This window comes from Lissotriton helveticus, chromosome 7 (genome assembly GCF_964261635.1).
Source record: "Lissotriton helveticus chromosome 7, aLisHel1.1, whole genome shotgun sequence".
NCBI lineage: Eukaryota > Metazoa > Chordata > Amphibia > Caudata > Salamandridae > Lissotriton > Lissotriton helveticus.
Genome location: NC_136068.1, coordinates 1,496,076,932 through 1,496,090,917, shown reverse-complemented (window position 1 = coordinate 1,496,090,917; position 13,986 = coordinate 1,496,076,932). Strand labels below are relative to the sequence as shown.

The 13,986-nt window shown below is 44.4% G+C and overlaps 1 protein-coding gene across 2 annotated transcripts in view; it reads right to left on the bottom strand.

The window, feature by feature from the left end:
- Window positions 1–13,986, bottom strand: part of LOC144770421 (C-Jun-amino-terminal kinase-interacting protein 4-like) — a 1,040,418-nt gene that overhangs the window by 119,201 nt on the left and 907,231 nt on the right. For both annotated transcript variants that reach the window (XM_078654929.1, XM_078654928.1), the window contains exon 23: window positions 4,971–5,119. In XM_078654929.1, the coding sequence (XP_078511055.1) occupies window positions 4,971–5,119 (149 nt within the window). The remainder of the gene's footprint in view (window positions 1–4,970; window positions 5,120–13,986) is intronic.

The window sequence follows — 13,986 nt, the reverse complement described above, 5'->3', positions numbered from 1 at the left end:
CCGGCCCGAATGGACTACTCAAACTAGCACCCCACACCGATATTACACCAAACTATACGCCACCTACCTTAGTAACTGACAGACACAGATTTATCACACTGTTGTCCGCAATGACACCTCAAATATAAAAAAATATTAAATCAGACTTTTCTGTCTTGTTTCTACCCAGTGAACATATTTGTTTTCCTTCACTCTTGTGGCTGCCTGTTTTCACTTTTCAATGTAGAATACTGCTAACCAGGTTGTAACATTGCCATACTTCGGTATTTCCAGTATAGTATGGGGTCTGAACAAATTATATTACAATTGAATTACTAGAACATTCACTGAACTGTAGGCCAAGATCAGCCGTGGCATCTAACAGGTTAATAACCAAAAATCCTATGTATAATGCTTTCTCACTCTTGCTTCCTATCGCTTAATAGCTGCACTTTCTGTTCTAACCCCTACTAGGTTCCTCAAACCTTTCTCCTAACTTTACAACTTCTTCATCCCACTCCTCACATAATGCTACTAGCCTTAATATCTGTAAGTCTCAGTCTGTAACTCTGTTACCCTCTCTAACATTACAGTAGTCTTAAAACCTCAATGCTAATGCACCAAGTTTATGATGATGAGCTGTTCTATGAAAGACCCTGAATCTTGCCCTAATTCTGATCTCTTTCCGGAGAGAGTCACTGACTTACTGGCAGATTATGATCCCACAATCCTTCTGAATTGTTATCCTCCTCAGTCACCAAAGCTCACAAATTTCCACATTCTCAGGCGAGGGAGTCTGGGGAATAGTCTATACACCCTAAAGAAAGCAGAATAAATGCCAAGATCCTTCTTGATGTTCTGCCTGCAAACTTTAGGAAGGTGAAAAACTTCTCATATCACTGCCTACTGAATAATTTGAACTCTTTAGCAAAACACAAAGTAGAAATCGTTGACACAATCATCAACTTGGATCTAATGCTCTTCACTGAAACTTGACTTAATGATAGCTCACCAAACATTAGAGATCTGCTATTTCCCCCCAAATACTCCAATATGTGCTGTAATTTAGAAGGCAAAATTGATAGCTAAGTGGCAGTAATTCATAGGTACTCATCATATAGTAAACAACAGCTAGTGGTGCATATTCATTCTTCGAATGACCATTTCAGGAAATTGAACCCATCAACTCCTGTCCCCAAAAACTAAATGCCATCTACCATTCCATTAGAGAGATAACTTGGCATTTGTTAAAGAACTCTTTGAGAAAATAAAAAAGTAACTGATCTTACCCGACAACATTATCTTCGTGGGGACCGAAACCTTCTTTGGAGTACACCAAATTACTTGGCAGTTACTGTACTTACCTCCTTCTTAAATAAGAATGAACTCATTCAACACTGTCACATAACAGCTTAAACAAGTCACATCCGAGTTAATTGGTCTGACTTTGTAGTCCTTTTTTATTCTGTTCAACAATTCCAACAGATCACATGAATTCAGAACTCTAGAAACGTTGATCTTAACCTAATGAATGCCTCCAAAAACCTTCACTCCATATCCACAAAGCAGAATGTAAATAACAAGGTAAGAACAAATCAATGTGCATCTTTGCACCTCTCAAGAGGGTGAAACGTAAACCCTCTCATCAATATTTCACTGAGGAACTGAATGTAGAGAGGAAATCATAAACCCTTTCGACAGAATCTGGCGAATGGCACTCAGCATTTAACTTAGAAAATCTAAGAGCAGATAAGAGAAATACATTTCCTAACACTGTCGGAAAACCTTAAACAGTTTTAAGTGGTCAAACTTGCACAAGATCCTCTCCAATCATTCACAGTCAAAAACCTAGAACCAAATGTGATGAATTTGCATACGTTTTTTAAATACAAATTAAATCTACTGAGCTTATAATGCTACCTTACCAGGCCTCAGCTATCCAATTTTGCTTAGTCCCACAAAACACAGAAACTTTAAGCATGCTTGGCAATTTATCAATGAATTCTCCTCAAATAAACTGATCCAAACTATAGACACCGTGATACCATCCAATGACTACTTCTGGGTCTCTCGCTAAAGATAAGAAAATTCATCTTACCCCCCTTTTTAGTGAATTTGTCACTTACGCAAGGTAAATTACTTGAATGTTTCAACTGTCAGTGAACTCTCACTTACACTAAGAATAGGGGGATTAAAAACGAACAGGTTTCAGTCCAGTAGAGAAATCTGTGTCGCTGCGGAACTTTAATAGTACATAAATGAAAATGACCTCCTTGGCTAATACCAGCCTCATTTTCAGACAGGCTGCAGTAAAACGATTGTCCTTTTTCAGGTGATGCCTAACATATATTTGGCTAGGGTATTTCTTGTCTACTTATTCTTCTTGACCAGTCAGATTTTGGCCATTCTCAACAACAAAATACTTATTATTACAGTGTTGGGATGGTCCTGATGGATACAGGGTTGTTGTTTCAGATGCTGGATGCATAGATGAAAAAGGCCTGCTGCCCTTTTTCTTTTTTTATACTTCTTAGTCTGCAGTCTGATGGTGTCTTGGCTGCGGTTGGAAAGAAAACCACCAGGTGAGCTTGTCAACAAGAAATATACAAGTGCTGTTCATGATGGCTCTGTAAATGAAGCAGTTGTTTTTGAAGATGATGCGAGCCAGCAAGGAAACACATTTGAGTTTCATCACGATGGAGTGATGTGTTCATATAAATTCAGACCCAGGATGTAACATGCTGCGACGAGTAGTATGGTTTAAGAAGTGCCTGTGTGGAGAATAGAAAGCCATAGAGCAGAGCGATGCACCTTTCTGATGTGAGAGTATATGGCTTGAACAGCAGCTCTGAAGTCGCTTAAAGGAAGAATGTTTAATTTTCTTTATAAGAGAAAGATGGTATCAAGCCATCTTTGATTTTTTAGGGGAAATGTGGTCAATGAGGGTTGGTATATAGGGTCAATCTAAGTGCCTTGGTAAGTGGTGAATGTTGGGGCTCCACGTTGTCACTGTTCATGTCACTGAACCATGTTTGTAGATATTCTTGTTTGCTGTTCCTGGCAAATAACAGGAATTCTGTCTTGGTTGGGCTGAACTTCTGGCAGGCCCTAGACAGCTAGGTTTGGATGACATATAGGCAGTGCTTCAGATGTTGAATGTCTGAAGCATAGAAGACTTACAGGTAGATTTGTGCATCATTGGCAGATTAGTAAACCTTGATGTGGTTATCTGTGAGTAGAGCGCCAAGCAGCTCGATGTAGACGCTGAAGATGACCGGGAAAAGTATGGAATCCTGGGAGACTCCGCAGGTGATAGGGATCTTTGGGAGCCAATTGGTGATGGTTGAAATGGTAGGAAGAGAACTATGAAGGTAGGAAAACATGTCTGGTAAATCCCATTCGAGACTCTAGGGTGCGCATGAGGGTGGGATGGTAAACTGCGTCAAAGGCTGCTCAGAGATCCATCAATATCAAGAGGCAGGGGGTCATCATTATCTATGGTAAAGAGAGCATTATCTACGATGTGTAAGGTAGTTGTCTCCATGCTCTGTGAAACTTATCCCACTGTCAATATCTTCTTGTATAATATTAAAGTTCACTCTGAGACGGACTGTACCAATTTTCAAGACGGTTATTCTGAGATCATTGCACAAAATCACTTGGCTTCATTCTGACAAAGATTAAACCATTAATCGCAAAAACAACACTGCCAACAGCAACAAATTTGTGCTAAGACACTTGCAAAGTAAAAAACCTTTCGTTCCGAAATAAATCATCAAGACAACAGTACATTTCTTAGTTCTATCAAGGCTTGACAGTGTAAAACAGCCTTTTTTAAAGGTTTACAAAAGCAAAAATAGACCCACTTATGAATTCTTTTCAGGGAGGGGAATGTTTTCCCTTAGAAGTAAACAATAATATCACATCATTTCCATGATATTCTCACCTCAAGGCTACCCACTGAAGGTAGTCCATGTACACAATCGCCTGTATTACACACAAACTCTTAAACACTGGATTTGTCAACATCTGGCTTAGAATTCTACATGGTCAATGCTCTTTACAGAATGCTCAATCTCTCCTCCTCAAGCTTTCATAATTCATGAAACAAAGCATACTGATCCAATCTTTCTTCAGGTGCGCCCCTTAAATAAATACCTCTACTCCTTCTCTACAGATTACTCATAACACACTTGATTCAAGAAAGGCCTTAGAAGTCTTCTATTGGTACATTTCCAAGTCTAATCTTTTTAATCACTATACTTCTTTCAGGGCAACTGTATAAATTCCTCGCCTGAATTAGAACTAAATTATGATGTGACATTAAAACTTATCTTCACCCTCCTAATGTCCAAAAAAAATCATGCTAATGTATTACCTATAGCAGGTAGCGAGTTTTAACATACTTTTCTCTCACTGCTTAAAATTCCTATAAATAATGCTGGACTTCCCAATTTTGCAGTGTGTACGAAATAGAACTCTTCTATATATAATTTTTCTTTTTGTAATTATTTTTGTAAATGATCTAACTTTACTATCACATTACAAGAATTAGTCTTGAAGGATTAACTTAATATGAATCCAGAATACTTAATTACCAATGACTCTTTTACTATGTTTGTTCCCTCAATGTGCTCTTTTAGTAGCACCTAAATATTTGTGTTTGTATATTTTACAGCAAAAAATCTAACACTCAGGGCAATCTTTGAGCTATTAAAAAAAAAATAAAGAATGAGAGAAATATATGAGAGAAATAACCAGCATCATAACAAATCTTCCCTGCATATCTAATTCATGTTTGAAATGGAGGCTTTCAAAATGTGCACCGCTGCGCGCGCGCTCACTTGTATCTTGAGTGATGGACGACCCTACTGAAAGGATACACTTCTAATGAGCAACATTTGCACTTTACTCAATAAATGGATTTTAATGTACCTTCTACTCCATTTATTCTAATATGGGCATTATTTTTGCTGTCATGGATCCTGTACCTCAATTTTTGATGTCCGTGGCTCCACTATATAGATCCGATTTCTATAGCCACACCAGACCTTATTGTGCACAGCCACAGCACAGCGAACAGACTGTTGAGGTCTTCCTAAATCTACCACACGAGGGTTTTCCAGGTCCCATTGCCGTTCTAGAAAGTGACAAAAAGAAAATAAAAGAAAAAATGAAAACATGCAGTCATTAACCCTTCAAAAAAGATGTGAGAAATGTAGGCGATTTTACTGATGTTGTACTAAAGATTGCAAATTGGGACAAGTCATTCATTCACCATCCTGTTAACTTTAACATTAGGAAGATGTAACTCTGAATTAGTCAAGGATGTCCACGATCAAAGATGACATTACCCATTATAAAGAGTACCGGACCAGATCAAAGAAGGTTCTCGGACTAGTCCTTCTGGCATGTGTCTACACCAAGAGCGCAAAAGGCCAGTTTTGAAAAGCATAAAGAACAAGTAACTAACTTTTTGTAATGCTCTTTCTGGTATATCATCTAAGTGCAAATTCCATACCTTTACAATATCCTGAGACACCAGACTAAATCTGTAAGATTTTTCAGCATAGTCCCTACAAGACTATACGTGTCATCGTGTGGCACTGCCTCAACTCTGTTCAGCCCGAAAGTGATGGCTGGAGCCGCATATAAGACCCACCTTCGTGTTTTGATGTCAATTTCTTTCTAAACACTGTCCGCACCCTTGGGCATAGAGCCTAAAAACCAATAATCTGTCCCAGTGTACAGATCTCTAATTTGGGGCTTTTTAGTTGGAGAAGAGCCCATCCCACAGAATGGGGAGGTTGGAGGGCAGTGAGGAATCCGCGGTTATTCACCAGAAGGAAAACGTTACTTACTCTGTAAGCATTTGTTCATGGCATTTAGTGCCGTAGGTTCGCATGCGCTGCATACACCTGCTATCTAGTGTTGGGTCCGGATGTATGCAAGTTGTTTTTCTTCGAAATAAGTCTTTCAAGTCACAACAGGGTGACTCCTCCTCTTGGTGATAATGCGCATGGGCATTGACTCCATTGTAAGATTGTATTTCCACACAGCAGGTTGGAGAAGCTAAGTTATAAGTAAAGAGATGTCCATGCATATAAGGAAATAAGATAATAAAAGAAAATAAACTGCAATGGTCACAGGTGCCCGTGGAGGAGTGCTGGCACATGTGAATCTACAGCACTACAAGCCACAGATGCTTAAAGAGTGACATTTTCCGTTTGAGGCATGTGTGGCAGTAGATACACATACTCTGCATAGACTGTAAAGCAGTCCTCCTCAAAAGTGGTGGCAAACCTGTGGGTGTTGCAGTTGTTTGGAAAATTGCTTGTAGCACTGCCCAACCCACATTAGATTGTTGGTGCACTATAACAGCCACATAGTAGTGTTGAGTGACAGTGTGTGGTGTAGACTATGTAGCTGCTTTACACATGTCAGCTATTGGGATGTTCCCTAGGAAGGCCATAGAAGCTACTTTCCTTCGAGTAGTGTGTGCTCTAGAAAGTGTTATTAGAGTTCTTTCAGCTTTAACATAATATGTTTGAATGCCCTTAACTATCCATCTGGCAATGCCTGATTTGGATACGGCCTTCCTTTTATGTGGTGGCGAGAAAGCAACAAAAAATTGTTGAGTCTTTCTCAACGTTTTTGTCCTATCAATGTAGTACATAAGGGCTCTTCTGACAGCTAATGCATTGAGAGCCTTTTTTGCAACAGAGTCTGGTTGTGGGGAAAAAACTGGTAAATCAATCGATTGAGGTGCAACAAGAAACTACCTTTGGACGGGATTTAGGGTTGATGCAGAGGACAAACCTGTGTATATGGAGCTGGATGAAGGGTTCCTCCAAGGTTACTGCCTGAAGCTCACTAACACGCTTGAGTGAGGTAATAGCTATTAAAAATACCACTTCCCAAGAGAGAAATTGAAGTGGGCGGTGTGAAGGGTTCAAATGGAGGGCCCATGAGTCATGTAAGGAAAATGTTAAGATTCCATGATGGTGCAGGTAGGACCCATGGTGGAATTAGTCTTTTGAGACCTTCAATGAAGTTCTTAATTACTGGAATTTTGAATAAAGAAACGTGTTGCCTATTTTGAAGATAGGCAGCTACTGCAGCCAAAGGTAACCATATGGAGGTGAATGCTAGGCCAGAGATCTGTAAATGAAGCAAGTAACAGACAATGTTTGGTACTGTTGCACTAAAAGGGTCAATTTGTTTGGAGTGACAATAGCAGACAAACATCTTCCATTTGGCTGCCTAGCGTGTTGAGTGGTAGGTCTACGTGCTTCCCTGAGAATGGACATGCACTCAGGTGGGAGATTGAGGTATCCGAAATCTATGACCTCAGGAGCAAAACTGCTAGGTTAGGAGATTTGGGAGCTGGGTACCTGATCTCTCCATGGTTCTACATGAGAAGGTCCGGCCTGTTCGGGAGCTTCTCATGAAGACCTACTGAGAGGTCTAGTAGAGTTTTTAACCAGGGTAGGGGAGCCCATGTGGGATCTACTAGAATGAGCGCAAGAGAAGTTTGGCGGAGTCTCCGAACCACAAATGGAAGAAGCGGTACAGGAGGAAAAGCATAGGCAAGTGTCCCTGACCAATTTATCCATAGTGCATTGCCACTGGACTGTGGGAATCTGGAGGCAAAATGTGGGCATTTGGCGTGGTCCGCAGATCTATTTGAGGGAACCCTCATTTGCGTAAGTATTGGAGGAGGACTTGAGGGTGGAGTTCCTACTTGTGGACTTGTTGCAGCATCCTGCTGAGGAGGTTGCGAAATTGTTGTCCATCCCGGGAAGGTACTAAGCAAACAAGTGGAGTTTGTGACAGAAAGTCAAGTGCCAAATGGTCTGTGATAGGTGAGGCAGTTGAGGAGAAGGTGTCCCCCCGCCCCCTTGCTCCTGTAGATAGTAGATGGCTGTCATATTGTCCGTTCAGACCAGTACAACTTTGCTGACCAGGTAAGGTAGAAACGGTTTCAATGCTATGTGAGCAGCTAGAACTCTAGGTAGCTGATGTGGATTCCTAGGTATTTGGTTTGCCACAGGCCTACATTGTAAGATCCTGCAAGTGTGCACCCCACCCGTGAGTGGTGTGTCTGTTGTAACAATGATGTGCGGAACAGGGTCGTGGATAGGCTGCCCCGCAACAGGTTGTAGATGTTTCGCCTCTGCAGAGAGTTATGAGTGCGGCAGACAATCAACACTAATCGTCCCAGTGACCCTCTGTCTGAGACCACTGTTGAGCCAAACATTCCTGAAACTGATGCATGTTTAGCCTTGCATGAGGTACTATGGCTGAGGTACTATGGCACTGCAGGAGGCAATCATGCATCGGGGCGCATAACTGTCCTGACGGTAAGCTAGTGATTTAGTGGAAGCAGGGGTAACCAAATGCCTGAAAGGACTGGATCCTTTCAGATGTAGGATAGGCTAGGCCTATTTCTGTGTTTAGGATAGCACCTAGGTAAGCTTAACTATGTAGGGTTGGAGGTTGGACTTGGTGGCATTTATGATGAACTCCAAGTGATGAAGCAGATCTATTGTGGCCAGAGTGTGGTTTTGACACTGCTGTTGGGTGGTGGCTCTGATAAGCTAATTGTTCAGATATGGGAATACTTGGACACCTTGTCTGTGTAGGTGTGTGGCTACCACTGTAAGGCACTTGGTGTGTACTAGAGGTGCAGTAGTCACCCCAAAAGGGAGGACTTTGAATTGGTAGTGTTTTCCGCCTACCACAAACCTGATATATCAGTGATGCAGGGTGTATCGGTATGAGGAAATAGATGTTGTTTAGGTCTAGTGTAGTCAAAGTCAACTTGCTGCAGAGGCAGAATGACATCCAGCAGGGTTACCATGTGGAAGTGCTGTGATAGGATGTATTTGATTAGGGGCCTGAGGTCTACAATTGGCCAAAAGAAGCAGTCCATTATGGGTATTAGGAAGTATGGTGTATAAACTCTTGAACCTTGCTAATGGACAGGGACGGGTTCTATAGCTTCTTTGAGGAGAAGAGCTTTGACCTCTTCTTTGAGAAGCTTTTGATGTTCCAATGATAACCTGTGTTTGTGATGTGGAATGTTGGGAGGCGTGGTAGTGAACTCCAGACAATAACCATGTTGGATAATGTCCAACACCCACTCGTCTTCTGAGACTGTTTGCCATGTGACTGTTTGCCATGTGGGTAGAAAATTCTGTAACAGTCTCCCGACAGGTGTCATATGGTCAGGAGGTAGAAGAGGGAAGCTTTGGTTTGTTGGCGGGTGTAGCTCCTTTGAGGGAACTACCCTTGCCTCTTCCTCTTGAGCTATTATTACCCCTGTAGGATCCCCTAAAATAATCACTGGGGGAGGTGTGCTTAAAGTGTCTGCAATGGTAAAAGGTGGAGATGTCAAGAGAGGTTGCTTTGAAACTCCCACCGTAGGAGGGGCAGTAAAAAGGAGCCATGGGGAGCCAGTGTTTGTAGTGCCCCCATTGTCTTTGTCATCTCCGTGTACTTTATAATTTTTTCTAAGGTTTGGTCCACCTAGGAGCCAAACAGATGCTCTCCGTCAAAGGGCATGTTCAGAAAGGTTTAAAACCAGAAATACGTAACCATGTATGCCCCTGTAAGAGAATGCTGGTGTTAATTTCATGGTTGCAGTGCCAGCTGAATCTAAGGCACAACGGATTGCATTGTTTGAAATTATCTTGTCTTCCAAGACAAGTTCCTGATCCTGTTTCCAATGCTCCTCTGGGAGGTACTGGAGAAGGTCCTCCATCTCGTCCCAATGGGCACGGTCATAACTTGCAAGAGCGCCCATGGAGTTTGCAATACATCAATGGGTGGCTAATTGCGCTGCAGCCTTTTTCCCGTCGCATCAGTTCTTTTTACTTTCCTTACTTGATGGCGGGGCATCTCTGCTGGCCTGGGAGTTTGCCCACTTCTGCACAGTAGTTATTATTAAGGAGTCAGGTGGAATCTGGCCCAGAATATAGAGTCAGACGGGGAGGCCTTAAACTTTTTTTCTAACCTGAATGTTATGATTCTAGCTCATATAGGGTCTTTAAAAATGTCTGCGGTATGTCTAAGCATGCCCTTGAGCACTGGGAGGTATAGGGTGGATCGGTGAGTGGAAGAAAGTGTTACGAATAGGAAATCCTTCTCTAAGGTCTCCTACTCAAGATCTAACTGATGAAAGGAGGCGGTCCTTCCTATAAGCTCCAAGTATGATGTAAAGCCACCAGGAGGGGAGGGGCGAGCTGGATAGAGATTAGGTTCTGTGTTCCCTGGCGGGTCTATGTCATAGTTATCCCAAAGGTCGCCATGTGGATGAGTGTCACAAGTACCCACCATGGCCGGCTGTCTCAGATTGTGGAGACCTCTGACATGAAATATCAAGTGGGTACGCTGAGCATTGAGGTGGGGAGGGTAAAGGTGGAATAGGTGGTGGTGATGCTGGTGCAGAAGGTAAAGGACTGGTGGCCTTGTCTGCCTTTGTGCAAATCATGGTAGGAACTGGAGTGTCCAGAGCCTCTTGAAAAGACAACTGTCGTTTGGTTGGTAGAAGGGTCGATAGCGAAGGACGGGCAAGGCTGCGACCTGTGTGAGGCTGGGGAAAAAAATCTGTTTTTGCTTGGAGTCCAGCTGTTCTTGCAGTCTGTGGAGGATGGACTCCACTGGCCTGCCGGAACCGGGTTTTGAATTCGGCTTCGAAATGTTCTGATCTGAAAGGGAATTCTGTACTGAAGCTATGCTCTGCATCGAAGCGGAAGAGGACGATGCTGTAGATTGGGTCAGCACCAAGGGTCGGGTGGGCGTTGACTAGCAGTCTGAGGCCAAGGTGGTTGATGCTGAAGCTTTCGGTTAAGAATGTTTTTAATGTGCCGAGGCAGAAGGTGGGGTATCCAAAGAAGTTGTTTGGTGCCAACCATGGCCGGAAAGTAGTGGTATACCTAGAGCCGCCAACTGGTGTTCCAGAGGAGCTGAATGTCTTTAAGCAGAAGGCTGATTGAAATGGTGTAGAAGGGGAGGGAGTACCATACTCACGGACTATTGAGCAGGTGGTAGGTCCTCCATCTCCAGGTCAATATTGAGGTCGGATCCGGAGCTGCCCACAATTAAAAAGGCCACTTCCTCGGCAGGTGATAATATTGCTCTCCCTCAACATCTCCATAACCCGAAAGGTCTGGTGTCTCTTCTATGCTTCTTAGTGATATATCGAGCTTACATGCGCAACAGCCTTGAAGAGTTTTCTTGGAGTGGGGTTGAGATGAACTCCGCATGATCTAAATGTGTAGATGATATGCAAGGAAAACAGGAAACGCAATTGAAGACCATACCGGCGAAGGGGAAGTTAGTGTGCAAGTTCAAGTTCAAGTTCGAGAATTTGTATAGCGCACTACTCACCCAGAGGGTCTCAAGGCGCTTGAGAGAGGGGGGTACTTTACTTATCGAATATCCAAGTTTTTAGTTGCTTTCTGAAGGAGAGGTGGTTCTGTGTAAGGCGGAGGTGGGTGGGGAGGGAATTCCAAGTCTTGGCCACTAAGTAGGAGAAGGATCTTCCACCCATGGTGGATCTATGGATGCGCGGAATTGCGGCGAGGGCTTGGTTGGACGATCGTAGTTGGCGGGTGGGGGTGTAAAAGGACAGTCGCGTGTTGAGGCATTCGGGTCCTAGGTCGTAGAGGGCTTTGTGTGCGTGGGTGAGGAGACGGAACGTTATTCTCTTGTTGACGGGGAGCCAGTGGAGGTCTTTCAGGTGACTGGAAATGTGAGCTTGACGGGGGATGTCCAGTATGAGTCTGGCTGAGGCGTTTTGGATGCGTTGGAGTTTTTTCTGTAGTTTGGCTGTGGTTCCGGCATAAAGGGTGTTTCCGTAATCCAGTCGGCTTGTGACCAGTGCGTGGGTGACCATCTTTCTTGTTTCGGTGGGGATCCAGCGGAAGATTTTTTTGAGCATGCGTAGGATGTTGAAGCATGATGATGAGACGGCGCTGACTTGTCTGGTCATCGAGAGGGAGGAGTCCAGGATGAAGCCCAGGTTACGTGCGTGGTCCGTAGGTATGGGTGCGGTTCCCAGGGCCGGTGGCCACCATGAGTTGTCCCAGGCAGCGGGGGATGAGCCTAAGATGAGGACTTCCGTTTTGTCCGAGTTCAGTTTTAAATGGCTGTTCTTCATCCACTCGGCTACTTCTTTCATTCCTTCGTGTAAGTTGGTTTTTGCGGTGTTTGGGTCTTTGGTGAGGGAGAGGATCAGCTGGGTGTCGTCTGCGTAAGAGATGATGTTGAGGTTGTGTTGGCGTGCGATGGATGCGAGGGGACTCATGTATATGTTGAAGAGGGTGGGACTGAGTGATGATCCTTGTGGTACGCCGCAGATGACTTCAGTGGCCTCTGATCTAAAAGGGGGGAGGCGGACTCTCTGGGTTCTTCCGGCGAGGAACGAGATGATCCAGTCCAATGCTTTTCCTTGTATCCCGACGTTGTGAAGGCGTTGTATGAGGGTGCTATGACAGACTGTGTCGAAGGCTGCGGAGAGGTCAAGTAGGATGAGGGCAGCTGTTGCTCCGTTGTCCAGTAGAGTTCGAATGTCGTCTGTTGCTGCGATGAGGGCGGTTTCGGTGCTGTGTTTGGCTCGGAAGCCGGACTGTGAGGGGTCGAGGGATTTGTTGGATTCGAGGAAGGCGGCGAGCTGACTGTTGACGGTTTTCTCAATGACTTTGGCAGGGAATGGGAGGAGCGAAATGGGGCGGTAGTTCTTAAGTTCAGTGTGGTCTGCTGTGTTTTTTTTTTAGAAGGGCGCTGAGTTCGGCATGTTTCCAGCTTTCCGGTAAGGTAGCGGAGTTGAAGGAGCAGTTGATGACGTCACGGAGATGGGGTGCGATAATGGAGTTTGCTTTGTTGAAAATGTGGTGGGGGCATGGGTCAGTTGGCGATCCCGAGTGGATGGAGTTCATCAGGCGGATGGTGTCTTCAGTGGTGATTGGGTTCCAGTCGCAAAGGATGTTAGAGGGTGGTTTAGGTTTGGAGGTGGGTGGAGTGGACTGGTCTTCGGATTGGTTTCCAAAGCTGTTATGTATGTCGGCGATTTTTTTGTGGAAGAATGAGGCTAGGGGTTTGCAGAGGTCTTGGGAGGGAGTGATGTCGTTGGTGCCGGTGGTGGGGTTGGTGAATTCTTTGACAATGTTGAATAGTTCCTTGCTGTTTTGGGCGTTGTTGTCAAGGCGATCCTTGAATGCTGATTTCTTGGTGGATCGGATTAGTTGGTGGTGTTTGCGGGTGGCGTTCTTGAAGGTGGTCAGGTTGTCAGTGGTTGGGTTTTTTCTCCAGGCTTTCTCGAGGGTACGACAGAACTTCTTGGATTTCTTAAGGTCATCGTTGAACCAGGGGGCTTTTTTGCTACCTTGCTTGATTTGATGGTTTTTCAAGGGTGCTAGTTCGTCGGCGCTGTGGGTGATCCATTGTGTGAGGTTGGTGGCTGCTTGGTTTGGGTCCGATGATTTGGCGGGGGGGGTTTGGTGAAGCGATGTGAAGAGCTGGTCGGTGGTAATTTTGTTCCAGTTTCTTCGGGGGATAGGTTGTGGGGGTTATGGGTCGAGGTCTTTTTGTAGTTGAAATGAACGCAGCTGTGGTCAGTCCAGTGGAGAGCTGTGGTGTGATTGAAGGAGATGTGCTTGCTGGAGGTGAAGATTGGGTCGAGCGTGTGTCCGGCATAGTGGGTGGGGGTATTGACAAGTTGGTAGAGTCCGAGGTTGGCCAGGGTGTCCAGAAGGGTGGTAGTGTTGCTGTCGTTTTTCTTTTCCAGGTGGAAGTTGAGGTCTCCCAGTAGAATGTAGTCCTCGGAGGGGAGGGCGTGTGGGCTGATGAATTCGGTGATGTCTTCGCTGAATTGTGTGCGGGGTCCTGGTGGTCTGTAGATGAGGGTGCCTCTGAGTGTGGTCTTGGGGTCGGTGTGGATCTGGAAGTGAAGGTGTTCGGCGGTTGCGAGGTAATCGTCGGAACTGGTCGTGATGTGGATGG